This window comes from Sus scrofa, chromosome 15 (genome assembly GCF_000003025.6).
Source record: "Sus scrofa isolate TJ Tabasco breed Duroc chromosome 15, Sscrofa11.1, whole genome shotgun sequence".
Taxonomy (NCBI): Eukaryota; Metazoa; Chordata; class Mammalia; order Artiodactyla; family Suidae; genus Sus; species Sus scrofa.
This window is the reverse complement of record NC_010457.5, coordinates 106,259,856-106,284,740: the sequence shown is the minus strand read 5'-3', so window position 1 is coordinate 106,284,740 and position 24,885 is coordinate 106,259,856. Positions and strand designations below refer to the sequence as shown.

The window sequence follows — 24,885 nt, the reverse complement described above, 5'->3', positions numbered from 1 at the left end:
GCGTGCAGTCTTCATACAGACTAAAGCCCTCAGCCTAAACAACTTTATCTTGACCATAGAAACCACGGTGACAAAGTAAGAATATGGCTGGCTTATTAGCAAGAATGAATTACCAAAACAAACAAAAAAAACCTCTATGTGTATTTCAGAATGAAGTTAAGTGACTGCCCCAGCTGAACTTCTAACAAACTGTGACATCCTAAATTGCTTATAAACATGTTTATCTTTCAGTATGCTTGCTTGTATTTTATCAGGAACAAGACAGCAAGGAAGTAAATAACTGATATTATATATCCTGCTACTTAACACAAATTCATTTTTCTATTAGTGAAAAAGAATATACTAAAGTTATTTTGAGCTAGAAGTGTCTGAAAAATAAATTTGAATTTGAAGCAATCTTCATAAAAGTAAACAAAAAAGACTCAAGAAGAACAGACTTTATTTTTAACATAAAAGTTCTATTTTCTTGTGAGGCAGCAACAAGTGTTCAGATACAGGGAATATATATAAGTACACAGTAACAATATTTATCACCATTGGAAATGCTGTTTTTTTGGGAGAATTTTGTTAGAAAAACAAAACTTTAAAAAACTGCCTTTTAAAAAGATTTACACAGCTTCAACGGAGGTGAAAAATAAAGACTTTTAAAAAACATAAATTATATTCTTCAACAGGATTGTATAAACAAAATATTGGTCAGGGCTGCTCTGCTTATCATTAGTTTAGACAGAGTGAAACTTAAAGTGCAAAGTTAAGTATTTTAGCTTTTATAATGCAAATTCAGCACTTCCACTGGACTGGTCTTGAGACATCAAAATTCCAAGTATTAAGGAATGACGACTTGAGAATAGTAAATTCAGTAGCGACAGTTTTTCTTTAACAACCCAGTCCTAATCTTGGACATACAGAAGGCTATAAACTCCTATTTTTTAAATACCTTCCTCCAGTAAAAGCCAACCATTAAAAAGAAGGAGGAGGAAAAAAAAAAAAAAAAAAAAAAAGCCTTTCTTCTTGTCAGTTATTCCACAGTTAGCAATAGCACCTTCTAAAAGGCTGATTTGGCTTATCACAAGTATAAGAAATATTTTAAACAAGATGAAGAATCCAGTTAAAAAATAATTTTGGCATCCATGCTTACCATATTAGCCAAAGAAGCAAAACAGGTATTTAAAAAAAAATAATTGCTCACAAAAGCCATGACAAGCAATAGAGACTTAGTCATGATCCGAAACAGTAAATTTATGTTTTTATCATCACAAGGAAGAAACTGTTTACAGGTAAAAATAACACTGACAAAGTGAATAACCAAAGAATAGCTCCTTTTGCTGAAATATACAAAGCCACCAATTTTTTTCTACTGCAATTGAAGTAAATTTAAATTTTTTTAAATTTAAATTATATTCCCATTGAAGTTATTCTGATTTATTTACTTTCTGCAGAGCGTTCTACAGAATAACAAGGTAATTATGGAATGTAATTTTAGAAAACAATACTATGCATTCTACTGGAGTAGACCCATTTTTTTAAAAAGTCAACCACCTGTGGAATAAGGGGTAAATAAAAACTGAGTGGACTATGGTCAATATTTTTTCAAGACTGCATAAAGCTCATACACTTAAAAGTTAGCCCTTTGGCACTGGCAGTTAAAAGTTGTTTATACCTTGTACCTTTTTTTTCCCCCTCAAATCTCAGGCTCTCTTTCTCCCAAACACAAGTAATATGTTTGGTTGCCCTACAATTAATTTACCTGCTATCACATTCTCCCTTACAACCAAACATTAGAAGTTCCGCCTATGAGACTATATAAATAATAAATCTTAAACTTGTTCTCCCATTCTGATTTTAAATTACTTTAGATTAAAGATATATGAAACTCTACGGAAAGATGTGAGTTAAGACAAACGTGCACAACGGCATAAGAGGACAACACTGTTCGCAAAGGGGCATCCTCGTTATCAAACACCCATGTGACAGGTGCGGGTGGAGAGAGAAATAAACAAGGGTAAGGCAAGGAAAAGAACACAGATTTAACAGAATTCAGGTAATCCAAAAAACTGATTTTAGATGTTTTTGCAACCTTGTTTTTAACTTCCTCCTCCTACCACTGACACGAACTCACCTGATTTCAGTTTTTCCTTTTCTTCCATCCTCTGACAGAGAAGTTCTCAGTAGTGAAATGATAAAGTCAAAGGCAAAGAATCAAGGTTCTCAAAAAAACCAACCAACCAGAACATTCAGACCCTAAATAACTGATCTCTTCCTGATTTCGAAGCCACAGCATAGTCATTCCAGTTACATTAGCTTTGGATGGAAAAAGTAGCAAAATTCATTGGTCCTACCAACTAAAACCTGACAGACATACTCAAATGTTTGAATTTATCGAATTCGCCTAAATTTCCATTTTTAACTTAACGGCATATGTTTAGTTATTTAGATGTTTTAAAGGTACACGAGTATAAGAAGTCATTTCAGAAGATTTATTGCTGCCACTAGGTTTTCTTTGATGGGATACATCTGGACAAACTGACATTAACCTTCTAAACCATATCCCTTTTACAAGTATTTAAATATTTTTCTCCCTATAGTATGTATAGGAACATTACGTTATTGCATCATCAGGTAGCTTGTGAAGAAGATCTTACAAGCATGGTTTTTATCAACATTGCTGAGACTTACTTTTAGAAAGGGCCGCTCCTGAATTTCACTACCACATACCCGGACGTGAAATTCTGCTGTCCTATGATACTGGCAGTGACTGTATTAGGATGAGCCTAAATCCAAAACTGGATGGATTCTTCAAAGGTTCCTGTTGTTTATCCTTGCCTGCTTTCCCCAGTGTGTGGAATGTCAGAGGGAAAACCAGCAAAATCTGTAGGCAACAAATCTCAGCGCCAGTCACCAAAAAGAAAATGTCAGTCGCAAAATTCTGTGACTATGGACTGCTATTCAATGGATCACACTCCTGGCAAACTACTAACCCTGACCAAATCCACGAGACAACAACATCACAAAAGCAAAGGAGGAAATCCATGCACAGCCATTTTAGGATCTCTTGGGACTATGATACAGTGATGAGCAAAGGTAGAATGACACCTGTGGTAAAGGAGGGAGCTCATGTGATAAATATCGCGCAGAAAGCCCAAGGGGCTCCTTACTCCTAGCCAGCAGTCAACACTGGGCAGTTAGTTTCCTTTCGGCTCACTGACTTTTAAACCCAGTTCCAAAGATGGGTAAGAACAGATTAAAGCACTTGTCTCCAGACTGTAATTTTTCTGACCACATGGTGAAATGTGTACAGGATTAGTGAAGAAAACAGCAGTTTTACAAATATTTCACCGAAAGCACAAACTTCTGACATCAAAAAACATAAATCACATAATGTACTAATATTGCTTTTTATCTTTTTATATATATAGACTTGTTCAATGCATTTACCTATCAATTCTTGTTTGGGAGAAGAACATAGTCATGAGATTAAGATTGCTGGGGAAATGTCAACAATCCCTTTGGTCCCAAAGCTGAAAACAGCTGAGAAAAGCACACATCTAGAAAGGGAAACAAGAAACAGAGGCCACCAAAGACTCTTTTGAACATCCTGTTTGCTACGTTTCAGAAAATGTAACATTGGTATTATAAAATAGTCATTTTCATATAAAAGATGGTTCTTGCAGCATCATTCACGTCTCCCTTCAGGAATCATGTTTGCAGGGATCAGTTGTTTGTTTGTTTTTTTCAAAGAAGTCTAATTTGAAAACAAAAAAAACAATGTGATCTCGGCCCTCCAAAAGGAAACAATGAGACCTTTTTCTTGTTTCAACCGGTGCTTTAAGGAAAAGCAGGCTAAGCGCTGAGGGCCGGCCTTCACGAGGGAGCAGAGCCATCAGGGGCTGCTCTCTGCCGGAAGCCGCACTGTGACGTCACTGTGGAAAAGCTGGAGCACATCACAGCCAACGGGGAGCGCACGATGCCGTCACTGCCAAGGGATCGAGGAGGTTCTCGGGTGCCTGGAACAATGGCCACGCAGCACTGGGACCTACCCTTCAGCTTCCTCAATGGGTTCTGGTGGTGGGAGGAGAGAGGCCGGTGGAAGGACTGTACTCGTTCCTCGAGAGACTCGGTCTTGCTCTGTGTTTGTAGACAGGGAGGCCACGGCGATGGGCTGCAGCAGAGTGGTCGTCATGCCAGTGGTGACTGTCAGACTGTGGACGGAGCCCTTGAGGGTAAGATCTGGCGTGGGGAGGAGTGGCTTAAGGATGCTGACGAGGCAGAAAGCAGAGCCGCTTTTAGGAATGAAATTCACCTTGTTTTTGTCAGGACAGTAAAAGGCTGGGATTTCATGAAGTTGTTTTGGCCTAGACATAGAATAGACAAGCCAATACTTTTAAGCCACAGAACACCAGAAGTAAGTTTTGTTTTTGGTTTTTTGTTTTTAAAGCAGATAACTTAAAGACACATAAAAAGAAAACAAAATTAAAGCTATGTCCAAAGTTTCAAATGCTGTCTACCAAGGACACATGATTTGAATCACGTATCTTAGAATGCTGGAAGGACACCGGTCTTTGTTGCTGCTCTCAGTGCCCTGGCAAGCCCAGGCACCAGGCAGGTAGCTCAGGGTGAAGACCACTGCATCTCAGTGAAGGTCTAAGATAGCCAATTTGAATCGAGAATTTCCTAAAGCCAAAGAAATCCTAGCTATTTAAAGACAAAAATATATTCCACTAAGATTTTTCCAAAGTTGGTACTATTTTGAGAAGAAAAGGCAAGAAAACTAATGATGCACAATGTCTATCTTTTGCTGAGCTCCCCCCTGCATGAATAAACTTTGGTGGGCATGAGTTCTCCGAGTGCACTTAAAAATCTCTTTGGGAAGTTCTCTTGTGTGGCAGTAGGTTAAGGATCCAGTGTTGCTGCAGCCATTGCGCAGGTTGCAGCTGTGGCACAGATTCAATCCCTGGCCTGGGAACTTCCATATGCTCCCCCAAAAAATATTTGAGGAGTTATCACCGTGGCTCAGTGGAAGCGAATCTGACTAGCATCCATGAAGACGCAGGTTCGACCGCTGGCCTTGATCAGTGGGTTTTGGATCTGGCATTGCTGCAGCTGTGGTGTAGGCCGGCAGCTATAGCTCTGACTTGACCCCTAGCCTGGGAACCTTCCTATGCCTCAGTGCGGCCCTAAAAAGACAAAAAAATAAAATAAAAATAATGATAATAATAATTGAAACAATCCTGTGAGTTAACCATGATGGTTTTCTGAATAACAACATAAACACAAAATCAAAATAAAACTAATAGCAGTCTTTTGTTCTGAAAGTACTTATGGAAGCCAAATCTTTGCCTGTCCCTAGCTGCTCCCGCAAGTTAACCCAAATAGTAGGAATAGGACACTAGAGGTAATGGTATTCTCTGAAAATAAAAATATAAAAAAACTGTTAAAGGAACATGGGATGGAAGTGACACAAAATTAAAAAGAAATTAAAGCGGAAGAACCAAAATAAATCAAGATTCAGGTGGGTCAGAGTTCCCGTCGTGGCTCAGAGGTTAACTTGACTAGGAACCATGAGGTTGTGGGTTCGATCCCTAGCCTCGCTCAGTGGGTTAAGGATCCAGCACTGCCGTGAGCTGTGGTGTAGGTTGCAGACATGGCTCAGATCCCGAGTTGCTGTGGCTGTGGTGTAGGCTGGCAGCTACAGCTCCAATTAGACCCCTAGCCTGGGAACCTCCATATGCCATGGTGTGGCCCTAGAAAACATTAAAAAAAAAAAAAAAAGATTTAGGTGGGAAAACATAGTATGATCATTGTGATAAAAGTATGGTTCTCATCTTTCCTAGTGAAATGGAAAAAGAAAATCCGAGTGTGCTAAGTCTGCACTACATTCTAGAGACCCAAAAATGAAACAATCTACAAGGGACAGAGTAAATATGTAGTTTTTGTGTGGAGGGAGGTACTGGGGGCAGAACTGTATTTCAGTATAATAGGTCTGCTTTATAATCTTTAATGTACTTTGACAAACATTATTCAGAGAACTTATGGATTACTTCAAAGCATCCACAAGCTTTACCAGACTGCCAGAGGTGTCCACAGCGCGCGCGCACACACGCGCGCGCGCGCACACACACACACATACACATGCAAGGTTAAGAACTCCCATAAGCAGCTCTGACATGTTTTGCTGTGTTCTATTCTTTCTTGGATACAATGGAAACTTAATATGTTGAGTAATTTTTTTTTTTTTTTTTTTTGTCTTTTTTGGGCCATACTCTCAACATATGGAGGTTCCCAGGCTAGGGGTCCAATGAGAGCTGCAGTTGCTGGCCACAGCCACCGCCAGAGCAACACCAGATTCAAGCTACATCTGTGACCTACACTACAGCTCAACAGATCCTAGTTCCCGTCGTGGCGCAGTGGTTAACGAATCCGACTAGGAACCATGAGGTTGCGGGTTCGGTCCCTGCCCTTGCTCAGTGGGTTAACGATCCGGCGTTGCCGTGAACTGTGGTGTAGGTTGCAGACGTGGCTCGGATCCCGCGTTGCTGTGGCTCTGGCGTAGGCCGGTGGCTACAGCTCCGATTCAACCCCTAGCTTGGGAACCTCCATATGCCGCAGGAGCGGCCCAAGAAATAGCAACAACAACAACAACAAAAAAGACAAAAGACAAAAAAAAAAAAAAAAAAAAAAAAATCTCAACAGATCCTTAACCCACTGAGCAAGGCCAGGGATGGAACTCACATCCTTATGGGTATACTACTCAGGTTCATTACTGCTGGGCCATAACAGGAACTCCCACATTGAGTAATTTTAAGGCACATGTGTATATGGATAAATCAGGATAAGAAGAGCACACACTCCTCTGCTTTTACTGAGAGGATGGTTTTCAATTCCTTAAAGAAGACTGAAAGTTGAGGTTACGTTTCTATAATTAAATAATGCTTGAATTTTTTTTTGAAGAATTATTAAAGATAACTTTCATTCTTATATTAGGTGAAAAGGGGCTAATCAATTTTTATATGCTCCTCCAAATGAGGCCTAGGTTAATTAATTTAAGGTTATCTTGTTAAAAATCACTTAAGATATGATTGCTAACAGATTTTTGAGGATGAAAAACTCACCACTTCTGAAATACAAATTTTTGACTTCGACATTTTTTAATGACAGAATCTAAAATCAGTGTAATTTCCTTTCTACTTTCATGAAAACAGACTTATGACAGATCTCACACAAAAATCTAGTGCAGACTTGGCACACGGATTTTCTTTTTTCCATTTCATGGAAAGAGATGAGAACCATACTTTTTATCATGTGATCATAATAACCTGTCTAACTGGCACCCCTGTTCAAGAAACAGAACACTAACAGTGAAAAAGCATCACATCCCCCTCCTCCTCTTTCAGCCACTACACCAACCCTCCAAAAGGAATCACTGTTTATTCCACTTAACTTCTAGGAACAGATTCTCTAAGAAATTCATTACTCATCTCTGGGATCTATGACCAGTATCATACTTATGTTACTAAAAGCTGCAAGTACTAATATTACTTCAAAGCTTTCTTTAAGAACCATACACACACAAAAAACACAGTCGCACACACTAAGCTCCTCAGAACCAACTTAAACATTTTATTGTTCCTTGAGAAGTTATTCCAAAAGGATTATATCTCAGAATAGATATAACCATTTGCTAGTGACTTTCTGAGATAGAGATGGTCAGGATGGATAATTATTACACATATTTTCCTACTGATATAAGGAATGCTTTGGCATTTTTTTTTAAAGGCTTATGTAATAGTCTCTCTAAACTTACACATAAATTATCAACTAAGAAATGGTGGTTACAATGGAAAGGAGGGAAAGAAAGGAAAAAAGGGAAGGGGAAGTTATGTTACATATTTTTAAAAAAATCTTTGTATCACAAAGAGGCTGTAATATCTAGGAAATCTAAGGTACCTTAACTAAGGTCAAAGAGTTCATTAACTGGGATCAGGAAACAGTATTTTTCACTTTGTTAAAATGGACTTGCTGGAATTCCTTTTGTGGCTAAGCAGGTTAAGAACCCAACTAGTATCCATAAAGATGTGGGTCCCATCCTTGGCCTCACTCAGTGGGTTAAGGATCTTGTGTTGCCATGAGTTGTGCAGAAATGGTTTGGATCTGGCACTGCTGTGGCTGTGGTGTAGGTTGGCAACTACAACTTGGCTTTGAATCCTAGTCTAGGAACTTCTATATGCCGCAAGTGCAGCCCTAAAAAACAAACAAAAAAAAAACCCACAAAAAAAGGACTTGCTAAGTGCCAACAGCATGGCTATGGTCTGTGCTGTACACCCCCCCCCAAAAAAAAAGCAAAATCTAGTCTTACCCTTTCTGGGCCTAAATCCAACTACATATCTTCTTTTAGGTAAATAAACATACATTTCTAGAAACAAGAAATTAACCCCTCACCCAACTCCATCCCCTGGTTCAGGTCACAGGTCAGAGTTACTGTTTTTTTTTTTTTTTTGTCTTTTGTCTTTTTAGGGCGGCACTCATGGCATATGGATGTTTCCAGGCTAGGGGTCAAATGGGGGCTGCAGCTGCTGGCCTACGCCACAGCCACAGCCACGCCAGATCCGAGCCACATCTGTGACCTACACCACAGCTCATGGCAACACCAGCTCCGTAACCCACTGAGCGAGGCCAGGGATTGAACCCACATCCTCACGGATCCTAGTTGGGCTTGTTAACAACTGAGCCATGAAGGGAACCACTCAAATTGCTTTTTAAGTCGATCAGCCATGTCTCTTCACGCAGGCACATCTGAACTACCAATGAATCAATCAAAGAGCTCAACTCCAAAAGGATCCATGTAAACCATTTGATTTTTACTTAACAGAATGACTTTATTTCTTAAGAACTCTCAAGAAAAAGCCTAAGCCATATTTTCAAAATAAGCATAAAAATCCTATGAGGTTTGTTAAAGATGCATAATCCAGGTCCTACCTACTTCCATATTTTTTACTCATTAGGCCTAGGATGGAGCCTGGGAATCTACAGTTTCAACTAATACCCCAGAGGTGATGATGCAGGGAGTACATGCAGCAGATCTGGAGAAACACTGCTTCAACTCTCTGGCACCAGTAAAGCTTTTAGTCTTCCAAGGTGGGGGGCGGAGGGGAAAGTGGTTGCTAAAACAGTGTTCAATTACTGTCACAAAAGCAGATAGAAGAATGACAGCTGGGTTCTCCTAGTAGAAAGGGTGAAGGGATTCAAAAACAAGGCTCTTTGTGTGGCAAAATTATTCAGAATTTAGGTGAAGAAAGCACTGACAGGAGGGGCATATAGAGGAACAGAAGGATGCAGTCCTTATTCCAACATGTTCATGATGAAAGAAAAAGATAAAATTATGTAACTCAGACAAGGCTGGACCATCTCCACATTGTATGTGAAGTATCACAGGAGAAGCAGAGGGCAGCTATTAGACTTGCAGCAATAGTGAGACGGGAAGGTAAGGTCTAAGTACCATCATCACCTAAATTAGCTCAGTTTCATACACACCACCCTTGGCCATCACTTACAAAGCAAGGAGCCATGACTACTGCAAACACAAGGCTGCAATACTTTCTGAGCAGATTTTGAGTCTAAAATTAAGGGTACTTGACTAGAACACCAGCCAAGAGAAATATATGAGCACAGAAGACTGCTACCAAGGGTACAGACACTATTTTAAACTCTGCTTGTTACATGTTCTTCATGCACAGTAACATGTTTCTGCAAAGTCATAGAAGTCTCTTCCCCACATTGGCAGAAAAAATTTTTTAAAATTTGTTTAAAGAACTGAAACTACAAGAACATTAAAAACTGAAGGGAATCTGATCCTTGAAAGAAGGAAACCCATCCTGGGTGAGATACATAGTCTAGCTTGAATAAATATACTGCTAAGTTCAATATATGATGCTGACTATTTACAGGTTCACAAATAACCACAGATGAAACACTGGGACAAGTGAAGACACGTGAGCAACTGGATATTAGTTGACATTGACCATAACTGTAATTTTCTTTGGTGTGACAATGGTACTGTGGTTATGTAGGAGTGGTTACTTTTATTACTGTGGTTACTTTTAGGAAACAAACATTAAGCTCTATTTAAAGTTAAATATCACAAGGTCTGCAACTTACTGTCAAACAGCTCAGCAAAAACTAACACCAACATACAAGAGACAAAGCAAACAGCAAAATGTTAACTACAGGATCTAGTGGTAGATCCATGAGTGGTCACTGTACTCTTCTTCAGCCTACTCTAAAATTCCCATTACAAAGGTCTGGGGGGAGGTTTGATGGGGGATACTTACGAGCATTCCTCAAAGACTTTGACCCTTTCACAGCCCTCAGGAGGTTCCCTTTTGAACATATAGCTGTTGTTAGGTTTTGGTGAGGTTGCATATTTGGGCAAAGGAGAGTTGTTCCCATTCTCTGCAATAAATGAGATGCTGTATTACTACTATGTACGTGAAAGCACAGTCATACTGTATTTACTCGTCCTTGGCCTCCCCCCACACCATGAACTATTTGAGGGTAGGAACGGTGTTTTTATTCACCCATATCACCCCAAAATGTAACACAATTCCAGGTAAACGGGAGCTACTTACTGTTCGACAAATAAATGAATAAACAAGAGATTTTAAAATTTCTTTTCTACTTACAACTGCCACAGCCTAGGCCCGTATCACTAACTCCTTGGTAGAGAACACTGATTTATGTTGCTGCCTTATTTCTATTTTTTTTTTTTTTGTCTTTTTAGGGGTTATTTCTATTTTGCACACAGCAAATGGGCTCAAATACCACTTCCAATCTTCCCAGAATGAGTAACTGAAATGGTTCTTCACCGGCTACATACTATTTGTGTTTGGCCTGCCCCTCAGAATCCTTCGGTTTGATTTCTCTGCTCCTCCGATTACAATCTCTGTTCCAGGTAGTCAGAGCCATGTGCACACTGTATGCCAAAGACCCTCTTTTGCCTGCAAACTTCCCTATACCTAAGAGGTCCTTCTCTGCTCACTTTCCAAAACCTCCTTCAAAGTCTGGCTCAAAGCTTTTGAAATCTTTCTAAATTAATCCTATTAAAGGGAACACTTCTTTACTCTTGCACTCTAATTCAGTGCTGATGTGCTCAGTTTCCACTATATTAACTTAAAATTCTTGCGATGTTACCTAAGTGCCCTAAATGCACAGTGTGACTGTGTCAACTCACCTACAAACTCCTTACTGGCAGCAGCACAGCAGCCCTTTCTTATAAAAGAAATCACAGAAGCTAAGCAGTCACTAGTCTCCTAAAGTCAAATACAACAGGACACAAAACATATGGAGTGCCTACACATTACTGAAGTAAAAGAACAAAGTATGGGAAATCAAGGGGCAGGTTTTAAGAGCCAAGGTTTCATTTGTGTGGGAGGGGTATAGCTGATTGAGCGCTAAGTACCAGAAGCTGCACTAAACAGTCTGCATTCACTATCCATTTTAATCCTGATAATAAGTGTAAGAAGTAGTTAATTATGGCAACTCCTGAAAAGAAACACGTGGCCCAATCAAAGGACTTAATCCAGTAGGGGTCAAACTTGGGTCCACATGAATTACCTGGGAACACCAAAAACTGCTGCCTGTGTCTTGCCTAAGGGGTGTAGTTTAATTAGCCTGGGATGTTGGCCTGGAATAGCTGTTTTAAGTAACACAGAAGCTGACAATAAAGGGTCCAAGTAATAACATTTTACAACCGCCCACTGTCTGAAGTGACTTCTTCAGAAAATCTTAAAATCCTACAGCACTTGCTATTGTCTTAAAGCTGTAGGTGACTGGCAGTAATGACCAGTCATTGGACATGGAACGTTTTAGGACATTCAGATATTGCAAGTGGGAGGTTCTAAACAAACGGCTACTGAATTGGGCTGTAGAATTTATGTAATAATAAATATCTTGTTACTCTCAAGTTCATATAGCAATAACTCGAATTAGGCTAACAAAATATTTATTGCCCTGATACAGAAAGAAGAAAGGTCATATTTGGTTTGAAAAACTAAGAACATTATTAGTAATTAATATTCAAAGTGCTATGTATCTGATTATTTTCTAAGTCACGTAAGTGGTTTAATACTATTAGTAGCCCCCTCCCATTTTTACTCCAGGCTTGCCTTAAACATTCGTCTTGTATTGATCTAAATCACCTTAATTTTTGTCAGAAATATCACAAATATAGATCCTAGGAGTTTCCATTGTGGCTCATGGACTAATATCCAGGAGGATGTGGTTCTGATCCCTGGTCCTGCTCAGTCAGTTATCGATCTGGTGTTGCCATGAGCTGTGGTGTAGGTCACAGATGCAGCATGGATCTGGCATTGCTGTGGCTGTGGTGTAGGCTGGCAGCTGCAGCTCTGATTTGACCCTTAGCCTGGGAACTGTCATATGCTGCGGGTGCAGCCCTAAAACAAAAAAAAAAAACCTAAAAAAAAAGAACAACTACAAATATAGATCCTAAGGGGGTTCCCTTCATGGCTCAGCAGTTAACAAACCTGACTAGGATCCATGAGGATATGGGTTTGATCCCTGACCTCTCTCAGTGGGTTAAGGATCCGGCATTGCCATGAGCTGTGTTGTGTGTGTAGGTTGCAGACGAGGCTCAGATACTGTGTGGCTGTGGCATAATCAGGCAGCTGTAGCTCTGTTTTGACCCCTAGCCTGGGGACCTCCACATGCTGCAGGTGCGGCCCTAAAAAAAAAGGCAAAAAAACCCCCCAAAAAACCTAAAAAGCACTTCCTTGAAGGGAAGGTTTCACATTCAATTAAAAAGCAGTAAGTTTGTAAAAACAATGACGACCAAGGTGACAGAGAATAAATGCTATTCAGATCAAATGTTTATCTCATTTATATCAAAAAGAATGTTTCTCACTATAAAGAACTTGTACTAGTAAGTGCAAAAAAAGAAAAAATTACAAAAGTTCACAAATCCACCCAACGAGACCATCACCTGGGCACCACAGTAAAACCTACTGTTTTGTATTCCAATTGTTTAAAATCTATGTTTTGAACACATCTCAAGGTAATTATCTTAGTAACCCCTACGTGTGTGCTCTGCTAGAAAATGAACTGAATGCACAATAAAACCGGTGCTATTCACTCAATACTGGGGTAGCCAATTCCTCCTGCACTGTACCTTTATCCCTGGGATCAACGAGAAGGTCATCGGCTGAACAAGGGCTCTCTTCGCTCCCCTCGTTGGAGATGGTGAGAAAGGACGTGGGGGACACAGACTGAGAGCGGCTGCTGTTGTTGCTTCCCCGCTCTGCCCCGCCGGGGGTCTGTGTGTCGATGCTGCGTGTGCTGCTGCTTCTCTGCACGAGGGGTGGAGGCGCACGATGGCCATCCGGAATGTCTTGCGGCTGTTAGAAAATTTTAAAAACATGTATTTTTATCACTGATTTTGAGATTCACCTGGAAATGCAAACCCAATGTTAATCTTTCCCTGCTGTTCCCCAAAACTCAAAAATCAGAATCATACTCAGGCCTAAGGAGAGAGAAGCCTTTGCGCTGCTCTGTTAGTGACATCTCCGTTTAAACCGCCCCTCGCAGGACACTGAGCAGCAGTGTATATTCCCAGGGTCTGGCACATGAGTGGTCAGTGCTTGATGAAGGATGAACTGCACTGAATTCATAACAGCATGTGCTAAGCATTATTTTTAAGATTATAAAGACAGGCCATTATAACAAAGGAGAAAAATCTAGAAGAAAAGATTATCCATTGCGTAAATTACTGATACCTGATGACACAGGTCCTGCTCCCTGCCGCCCCCTCTTCCTCCTGAAACAGTGTTTTCAAGGAGACCTCCCTCAGGGAGGGAAAGGTTCATCACAGCCCCGCTAATTACTGGGGGAAATCAAGGAGAACATTCAGAGGGAAGCCTGTTTGGCTCCCTGAGCAGGGAAACCAGCTCCCTGTACGTCTTTGGTACATTTACTGTTATCGCATCAGGGAAGGTTTCACCATCATGCAGTGAGGAGGGGACGAGGAGAGGGTGTGGGCTGTTGCCTTTTCTCTAAGCTAAACCAACCTTATTCTTAAGGGAGAGGATCTTAAGTATCAAAAAAATACCACCTTAAAACTCTTCAATTCCTCTTCACTGAAGAATGAATCTTAAAAATACTCTGTGACATGGTTTTAAATACAAATTTTGTCTTATGTGTGACCCATTCTTATGTGTGTCACCACGAAAAGAATACACATTCTATTATGTATCATAAGTAAGCAGAACTGCACTTCATGATGAGAGTTAACCAAACGGGAACTGATAAAAAACAAGCAAGAGGTAGATTCATACTTGGAAAGTATTCTGTGTCATATCCCTCCCTCCCCAACAAACCCGTAAGCTAAACTTTAGTTACATGGAGTTACAGCCAATGAGAACCCTAGTGATTTTTAAATGCAGGAAAACAATAAATGTGGATTCTCTTCAAGGATCCAAATTTAAGTCACATCAGTTGTCTCTATGAGATGCAAAGAATTAAAAACCTTCCATTCACTTGCAAAAGTCAAAGTTTCTCAAGAGATAAAACTTTCCATTCTCAGCTATAAGGAAGAAACCCATGTAAACATAGAAGACAAAATTGTGAATTTTTTAATAATTAGAAGAGTTAATGTATAAGGATGATTTTAAAATACAAGCCCACTTACTATAAGTTGTTCTTCCTTTTCCCCTGTCTCTTTAATTATTATTTCAATCTCCTGATTCAATCCTTCCACACTATTCCGGAATCGGGAGCCTGTTGATTTGGTGATGGGAATTACTGGAATAAGTGCACTCTTTGGAACAGGAGCCTTAAGAAAAAGCGGTAGAGGGGGAGAAGACACACTTAATATTACCTTTAAATTTTCTAGATGGAAGCGTATTTCCATTTGACATGGATAACTCTAAAATAAATCAAAATAAAGTTTACTGGCCTCACAAAAAGAATGACTAACCAAACCTGCTGCCTAGTATACATGAAATATAATTTAAAGCCAAAACCCCAGGGTGGAGTTCCTATTGTGGCTCAACTGGTAACGAATCCAATTAGTATCCATGAGGACGTGAGTTCAATCCCCGGCTCTGCTCAGTGGATTAAGGATCTGGGGTTGCCATGAGCTGTGGTGTAGGTCACAGACACAGCTCAGATCTAGCATCGCTGTGGCTGTGGTGTAGGCCAGCAGCTACAGCTCCAATTTGACCCCTAGCCTGGGAACTTCAATTTGCTGGGGGTGCGGCCCTAAAAAAAACAAAATCCCAGACAATCAAGGTAGAAATTCCTAAGTTGATTCACATCTATAAGGGACTATAAAGGGAACAGGGATAAAGGAAAACACTAAAAGAATGCAACCAGAGATATTCTTTTATGATTATAACAAAGTTCAGAACATAACTTTAAAATTCTCAGGTGCCATAATTATCTATATTTCAGGAAATAAACAAAAAGGAATTTATCAAAAAAAAATTTTGTGGGAAAACAAAATCGCTTCCAAAGTCCATATATAGCAGCAAGATTACAGAATAACTTCCCTGTGAAATTCATTTATATTTTCATTGTAATGATTTTAACATGTTTTGTTCAGGAAAGAAAATGATATAATTCATTTTCTTCTTTTTCCAAAGCCTATCTCTAATTGAAAAAAAATTTTTTTTTTCCCACTGTCACAATATTACTTTTGAAAAGAAACAACTGATTATACAATTACAGGATATCGCTTGGTTTCCTCACAAGATACTCAAAATAAATTATGAAACAAGACTTGCAGGGGTATCGGCCAAAGTTCACAGCAACAGTGTGCCAGAAGATCATCTTATATCGCCTCACTGTTTGGCAAAGAAATATGATTAATCCATCCTCCATTTAGGGGGGTTTCTTTGAAAAACCTCTCTTTCAAGAAAAGGTGGAGGCAAGGAGATGAAGGTAGCAACAGGGCCTCTAATCAGTCACCATTAGTTTCATTTGAAAACTTTATCGTCTGACAGAACTTAAAATTAAACCTGTATTTCTCCTTTTTATTCTTTTTAAAAAAATCACCTTTGTAATTAAAAAAAAAAGCATACCACAACAACAATCCTTGGAAACCAAGGCAAGAAATTTGGGAGGGAAAAAAAAAGCCCAGGGGAAGCCTCAAGCTGGAGTGCTGAGGCGGCACCCTTCGCTGCTACTTTCCTCAGGCCCATATGAGAACACAACTCCCCACCTCAGACAGTGGTTTTGAGAAGGACAGTGGTGCAGTGCCTGGCCTAGAATGGATGGGTCTTTGGAAAACAGCAGCTACAGTTCTTATTTTATATTTTATTCTTAAAATAATCTGTCTTTTCACAAATTTTTTCAAATACCTTTTTTTTTTTTTTTTGGGGGGGCCACACTCACAGTATATGGAGGTTTCCAGGCTAAAGGTCAAGTCAGAACTGTAGCTGCCAGCCTACACCACAGGTCAAGGCAATGCCGGATCCTCCTCCCACTGAGCGAGGGCAGGAATCAAACTCACAGTCTCATGGTTCCTAGTCGGATTTGTTTCCGCTGCGCCATGATTGGAACTCCCCATTAATTTTTTTCTATATATGGTATCTTTTAATTTCTCCCTTTTTTAATTCCTCTGTTCCCCAATCTTTTCCCATACCCTCAAGCTTTCCATTTTATTTATTGCCTTTTCACTGCCACCACTTCCTTCTGTCCCCTCTTCTAGTCTCAGTATACAGTGTCAAAGGAAGGAATATGAAAAATCTTAAGTTTAGATATTCTATAGTTGTTTTATAGAGAGAATGTATAGAATGAACTTACTTTCCCAAATTCACATCTCTGAGCCATTCTCTACAGGGTAGATCTTTGAGGCACTGACAGACCATTTCTAGAACTGTCTGTTGAGGAAATCTTTGCCAATCTAGTCTCTTGGCCAACCTCCTTTACTCTGAAAAGTTGTCATCGTTAGACATCTTCAGCTTCCACAAGTGGTAACAACAACAATAAAGCCGACCTGATGCTTTAAATGCTGCTAAAGCACAACAGCATCACAGATCAAGTACAGATAGAAAATCAATCTTTAACTCACTGACACTCTATACTTATCAAAATTTAAATTTCATATAACCTGGTGTCAGCTAAACTATAAATTCCAAGTAACAGAGAGTGGCCTGTAAGGTAAAAATGATGAGATTTTTAAAAGGTGAATGGGAGAATTATTTTGCAAATTACAAACAGAAAATCATGGGACTAACACTTGGCCTATATAAAGCTCTCTCTTCAAAGGTTTAACTCTCATATTTATTTTGCCTCCCCCTCTCTTCAGATAAAAATATAAATACTACATTCAGAGAGACCCCTCCATGCCACGCAACCCCTGAGGGTTCTAGGGCGTGCTGATCACTCGCCCTCAGCAGAGGGGTTGCAGCTGGTGTTCCTACCAGCCACCGAAGTGATGCGTGACTGCCCTCTCTGCCCTCTGCGAACAAGAAATACTAGATTAGGAGACGGGATTAAGATGGTGGAATAGAAGGACTGGAGCTCAACTTCTCTCCTAAAAACAACAAAATTCACAACTAAAGTCTGAGCAGTCTTCACCCAACTGGACCGGAAACCTTAAAAAAGATACCCTACTCCAGAAGAAAAAGAGGAGGCCACATCAAGAGGTAGGAGGGGCAATTTCACGATATAAACAACCCCATACCTCCCGGGTGGGAAGCTCCACAGACTGAAAACTAACTGGTTCACAGAGACTCACCTACAGGAGTGAGAGTTCTGAGCCCCACATCAAACCCTCACGTGCGGGGATCTGGCATTGGGAAAAAGAGCCCCTGGAGCATCTGGCATGGAAGGCCAGTGGGGCTTGTGTGCAGGAGCTCCACGGGACTGGGGGAGACAGAGACCCCATTCTTAAAAGGCGCACACAGATTTTCACGTGCACTGGGTCCCAGGGCAAAGCAAAGACTCCATGGGAATCTAGGTCAAACCTGACCACAGTTCTTGGAGGACATCCTGGGAAAACAGGGGTGAACGTGGCTTGTTGTGAGGGAAGGATATTGAAAGCAAAGCTCTCGGGAATATTCAGCAGCCTGCCTTTCTCTGGATGGGGCCATTTTGGGGAAATCTGACCCCACCCGTCAGTCAGTGCTGAGAAGCCCCAGGGCAAACAACAATCCAGATGGGATCACAGCCCCACCCCTCAGTAAACAGGTTACCTAAAGAACCCTCAGGCACACAGCTGCCTCTAATCCCATCCAGAGACTAAGCCCCACCCACCAGAGGAATTAGAATTGGCTCCACCTACCAGGGAGCAGGCATCAGCCTCTCCCATCAGGAAGCCTACAGCAAGCCCCCATACTGACTTCAGCCACAAGGAGGGCAGACATTGGAAGTAAGAGAGGCTACAACTCTATTATCTGTAAAAGTTCACCACACCAAAAACCTATAAAAATGAAAAGACAGAGGACTGTAACTCAGATGAGGGAGAAAGGAAAAACCCCAGAAAAACAGCTAAGTGATGAGGAGATTCTCAGCCTCCAGGAAAAAGACTTTAGATTGTTGATGCTGAAGATGATGCAAGACATTGGAAATAAACTGGAGGCAAAGATGGATAACTTACAGGAAACACTGACAAAAGAGATACAAGATATAAAACTTAAGCAAGAAGAGATGCAAAATCCAATCACCGAAATAAAAAATTCACTAGAAGCAGCTAACGGCAGAATACAGGAGTCAGAAGAACGGCAGAATACAGGAGTCAGAAGAACAAATAAGCAAGGTGGAGGACAGATTAGTGGAAATTATGGATGCAGAACAGAAAAGAGAAAAAAGATTGAAAACAAATGAAGAGCGTCTCAGAGAACTCTGGGACAACATCCGTATTATAGGGGTGCCAGAAGGAGAAGGGAGAGAGAAGGGGACAGGAAAAATATTCCAAGAGATAATAGCCGAAAACTTCCCTAACATAGGAAAGGAATCACTCACTCAAATCTAGGAAGCACAACGAGTACCATATAAAATAAACCCAAGGAGGAACACCCCAAGACACATATTAATCAAACTGACCAAAATTAAAGACAAAGAGAAAATCTTGAAAGCAGCTAGGGAAAAGAAACAAGTAACATACAAGGGAACCCCGATAAGGCTATCAGCAGGTTTTTCAACAGAAACTCTGCAGGCCAGAAGGGAGTGGCATGATATACTTAATGTGATGAAAGAAAAAAACCTCCAATCAAGCTTACTCTACCCAGCAAGGCTCTCGTTCAGATTTGAAGGAGAAATCAAAATCTTCACAGATAAGCAAAAGCTGAGAGAATTCAGCAAACTAAACCAGCCTTACAACAAATACTAAAGAACTTCTATAGTCGGAAAAGAACAAGAGAAGAAGGAAAGAAAAAAAGAGCAACAAAAACAAATCCAAAGTAATTAATTAAAAGGCAATAAGAACATACATGTCAATAATTACCTTAAATGTTAATGGACTAAACGCCCCAACCAAAAGACATAGACTGGCTGAATGGATACAAAAACAAGACCCAAATATATGCTCTCTTCAAGAGACCCACTTCACTTCTAGGGACACATACAAATTGAAAGTGAGAGGATGGAAGAAAATATTTCATGCAAACGGAAATATTTGCATGAAATAGTTGCATGAAATATTTGCATCAAAAGAAAGGTGGAGTAGCTGACAATACTCATATCAGACAAAATAGATTTTAAAATGAAGAATATTTTAAGGGTCAGGAAGGTCACCACCTAATGATCAAAGGATCAGTCCAAGAAGATGATATAACAACTTTAAATATCTACGCACCCAACAAAGGTTCACCACCATATGTAAGGCAACTGCTAACAATCTTAAAAGGACAAATCAACAATAACACAATAATACTGGTGGACTTTAACGCCCCACTTACAGCAATGGACAGATGATCCAGACAGAAAATCAATAAGGAAACACAGGCCCTGAATGATGCATTAAACCAGATGGACTTAATAGATATTTATAGGACATTCCATCCAAAAGCAACAGAATACACATTCTTCTCAAGTGCACATGGAACTTTCTCTAAGATGGATCATGTCCTGGGCTACAAATCCAACCTCGGTCACTTTAAGAAAATTGAAATCATATCAAGCATCTTTTCCGACCACAACACCATACGACTGGAAATCAACAACAAGAAAAAAACTGCAAAAAACACAAACACGTGGAGACTAAACAACACGCTACTAAACACCCAATGGATCACTGAAGAAATCAAATTAAAAAATACCTAGAAGCAAATGATAACACAGGTAGGACACTCCAAAACCTATGGGATGCAGCAAAAGCCATTCTAAGAGGAAAGCTTATAGCAATACAAGCCCACCTCAGGAAACAAGAAAAAGCCCAAATAAACAAGCTAACGTTACATCTAAAGCAGCTTGAGAGTGAAGAACAGACAAGACCTAAAGTTAGTAGAAGGAAAGAAAGAAAGAAAGATCAGAGCAGAAATCAATGAAATAGAAACAAAGAAAACATAGAAAAGATCGATGAAATGAAAAGCTGGTTCTTTGAAAAGATCAACCAAATTGATAAACCCATAGCCAGGCTTATCAAGAAAAAAAGAGAGAGGACTCAAATCAATAAAATTAGAAATGAAAAAGGAGAGGTAACAACAGACATCACAGAAATACAAAGGACCATAAGAGAATACAATGTACAACCATACACCAATAAAATGGAAAACCTAGAAGAAATGCACAAATTCTTAGAAAAGTACAATCTTCCAAGACTAAACCAAGATGAAATAGAAAAGATGAATGGACCCATCACAAGAACTGAAATTGAAACTGTGATATTAAAAAAATTCCAACAACAAAAAGTCCAGGACCAGATGGTTTCACAGGCAAATTCTATCAAACATTTAGAGAAGAGCTAACACCTATCCTTCTGAAACTATTTCAAAAATTTGCAGAGGAAGCGATACTCCCAAACTCATTCTATGTGGCCACCATCACCCTGATACCAAAAGCAGACAAAGATTCCACAGAAAAAGAAAACTACAGGCCAATTTCACTGATGAACATCGAGGCAAAAATCCTCAACAAAATACTAGCAAACCACATCCAACAATATATTCAAAGATTGTACATCATGATCAAGTGGGATTTATCCCAGGAATGCAAGGGTTCTTCAATGTCCACAAATCCATGAGTGTGATACACATTAACAAACTAAAGAATAAAAACCATATGATCCTCTCAATAGACACGGAAAAAGCCTTTGACAAAATCCAACACCCATTTCTGATAAAAACCCTTCAGAAAGTGGGCATAATGGGAACCTACCTCAACATGATAAAGGCCATATACGACAAACCCACAGTAAACATCATTCTCAATAGTGAAAAGCTGAAAGAATTCCCACTGAGACCAGGAACAAGACAAGGATGTCCACTCTTGCCACTACTCGTCAACATAGTTCTGGAAGTCCTAGCCACAGCAATCAGAGAAGTAAAAGAGATAAAAGGAATCCAAATTGGAAGGGAAGAAGTAAAACTATCCCTATTTGCAGATGACATAATTCTATACCTAGAGAATCCTAAAGACTCTACCAGAAAACTGTTAGAGCTCATCCACGAATTTGGCAAAGTCGCAGGATACAAAATCAATACACAGAAATTGACGGCATTTCTATACACTAACAATGAAAGAGCAGAAAAGGAAATTAGGGAAGCAATCCCACTTACCTTTGCATCCAAAAGAATAAAATACCTAGGAGTAAACCTACCTAAAGAGACAAAAGACCTGTACTCTGAAAACTATAAGGCACTGATGAAAGAAATCAAAGACAACACAAATAGATGGAAAGATATACCATGCTCGTGGAGTGGAAGAGTTAATATGATCAAAATGACTATACTACCCAAGGCAATCTACAGATTCAATGCAATCCTTATCAAATTACCAAGGACATTTTTCACAGAACTCAAACAAAATATTTTAAAGTTTGTTTGGAAGAACAGCAGACCCAGAATAGCCAAAGACATCCTGAAAAAGAAAAATGGAGCTGGAGGAATCAGGCTTCTGGACTTCAGACTATACTACAAGGCAACAGTCGTCAAAACTGCATGGTACTGGCACAAAGACAGAAATATAGATCAGTGAAACAGGATAGAAAGCCCAGAATTAAACCCACGCACCTACAGCCAACTAATCTATGACAAAGGAGGCAAGGATATACAATGGAGAAAGGACAGTTTGTTCAGTAAGTGGTGCTGGGAAAACTGGACAGCCACATGGAAAAGAATGAAATTAGGACACTCCCTAACACCTTACACAAAAATAAACTCAAAATGGATTAAAGACCTAGATATAAGAGCAGACACTATAAAACTCTTAGAGGAAAACATAGGCCAAAAAACACTCTCTGACATAAACGACAGCAGCATCTTCTCAGATCCACCTCTTAGAGTACTGACAACAAAACCAAAAATAAACAAATGGGACCTACTCAAACTTCAAAGTTTCTGCACAGCAAAGGAAACCCTAAACAAAACGAAAAGACAACCCACAGAATGGGGGAAAATCTTTGCAAATGAATCAACTGACAAGGGATTGATCTCCAAAATTTACAAACAACTTCTGCAGCTCAGTACCCAAAAAACAAACAAGCCCATCAAAAAATGGGCAGAAGATCTAAACAGACAATTCTCCAAAGAAGACATACAGATGGCTGAGAAACACATGAAAAGATGTTCAACATCACTCATTATTAGAGAAGTGCAAATCAAAACCACTCTGAGTACCCCCTCACACCAGCCAGAATGTCCATCATCAAAAAGTCTACAAGCAATAAGTGCTGGAGAGGGTGTGGAGAAAAAGGAGCCCTAGTACACTGTTGGTGGGATTGTAAATTGGTGCAACCACTGTGGAAAGCAGTATGGAGATGCCTTAGAAAACTAAACAGAGAACTACCATTTGATCCAGCAATCCCACTCCTGGGCATCTACCCAGAGAGAACCACAACTCGCAAAGACTCCATGTACTCCATGTACTCCAATGTTCACTGTAGCACTATTTACAATAGCAAAGACATGTAAACAACCTAAATGTCCATCGACAGAGAAGTGGATCAAGAAGAAATGGTACATACACACAATGGAATATTACTCAGCCATTAAAAAGAACGAAATACCAGCATTTTTTGCAACATGGATGGACCTAGAAAATATCACGCTAAGTGAAGTCAGCCATACAATGAGACACCAACATCAGATGCTTCACTGACATGTGGAATCTGAAAAAAGGACAGACGGAACTTCTTTGCAGAACAGATGCTGACTCATAGACATTGAAAAACTTACGGTCTCTAGAGGAGACAGTTTGGGGGGTGGGGGGAATGTGCCTGGGCTGTGGGATGGAAATCCTGTGAAATCAGATTGTTACGATCATTATACAACTACACATGTGATAAATTCATTTGAGTAATAAAAAAAAAAATAATAAATACTACATTCAGGGGAAAGAAACCACAATTGATTTCTCAACATTCTTTTTTCTACCTATTGGAACAAAGTCTCATCTATTCCAGATGTTGCACAAAAGTGGAATTAAAGAATGCTCTTCCTGGAGTTCCCATTGTAGCACAGCGGAAACGACTCCGACTAGAACCTTGAGGTTTCAGGTTCAATCCCTGGCATCTCCCAGTGGGTTAAGTATCCAGCATTGCCATGAGCTGTGGTGTAGGTCGAAGATGAGGTTCGGATCCCGAGTTGCTGTGGCTGTGGTGTAGGCGGGCAGCTACAGCTCCAATTAGACCCCTAGCTTGGGAACCTCCATATGCCATGGGTGCGGCCCTCAAAAGACAAAAAGGCCAAAAAAGGAAAAAAAAAAGAAGAAAAAAGAATGCTCTTCCTTATCTTTGAATGTTTACCTGGCCAAAAGCCAATATATGCATAGAAACTGTACCACATGTACATTTTTATTTCACACAGAAAAAAAGACTTATTCTCCCAAACTGTCTAGAGTAAGCTATACTTGTGTAGAGGAATCAAAGGTAATATATTTTTCTTTCAGATTATTTTGCTACCATCAACCTGAGAGGAGAAAAACTGTCTCACTCATCTCCTTACTGCTACTGCCTAACACAGAGTCTAGAACATGATACCTACTTTGACAAGTGGTGGTGGTGTGGTATTGACGCCCTAACCCCCAATGGGGCTATATCTGGGGATGGGGGTTGTTAGGAAGTAATTAAGGTTAAATGAGGCCATGAGAATGGGGCCCTCATCCCAGAGGATTGGTGTCCTTAAGCAGCAGCACTGGAAAACTCACCTGCTGTGCCCTCCTCCCTTCCCCACAGCAGACGCAGAGCTCATACACCAAGGAAAGGCCATCTGAGCGCTGAGAGGGCAGCCGTCTGCAGCCTAAGGGGAGGACGCTTACCACTGGCCCTGGCACCCTGATCTTGGACCTCCAGTTCTCCAGAACGTGAAAATTAATTTCTGTTGTTTAAGCCGCTCAAAAATTTATGGTATTTCACTATGGGGGCCCAGGCTAACTGATACACTCACCCTTAGTTTTACGTCTCCCTCTTTTTTTTTTCCTGTGCTTTTTAGGGCCCCACCCATGGCAAACGGAGATTCCTAGGCTAGGGGTCTAATGGGAGCTACAGCTGCCGGCCTACGCCACGCCAGATCTGAGCTGTGTCTGTGACCTACACCACAGCTCATGGCAACGCCAGATCCTTAACTCACTGAGCATGGCCAGGGACTGAACCTGAAACCTCATGGTTCCTAGTTGGATTCGCTTCCTCCGTGCCACGACATGAACTCGTAGTTTTATTTTTCATTTTTACAGATTTCAACAGTCTAAAGACTCTACTTAAACATAACCCTGAGACGCAGT

The 24,885-nt window shown here is 40.2% G+C and overlaps 1 protein-coding gene across 2 annotated transcripts in view; it reads right to left on the bottom strand.

Annotated features, from left to right (window-relative positions):
• The window catches only part of FAM117B (family with sequence similarity 117 member B), a 101,102-nt gene continuing 76,639 nt past the window's right edge, over nucleotides 423-24,885 (bottom strand). Inside the window, exons 5-8 of one of the 2 annotated variants that reach the window (XM_003133590.5) lie at nucleotides 14,693-14,836; nucleotides 13,178-13,403; nucleotides 10,326-10,446; nucleotides 423-4,352 (exon numbers count right to left, since the gene is read on the bottom strand). In XM_003133590.5, the coding sequence (XP_003133638.2) occupies nucleotides 4,034-4,352; nucleotides 10,326-10,446; nucleotides 13,178-13,403; nucleotides 14,693-14,836 (810 nt within the window). In that variant the 3' untranslated portion in view covers nucleotides 423-4,033. The remainder of the gene's footprint in view (nucleotides 4,353-10,325; nucleotides 10,447-13,177; nucleotides 13,404-14,692; nucleotides 14,837-24,885) is intronic. The other variant, XM_013984393.2, reaches the window with a different exon arrangement.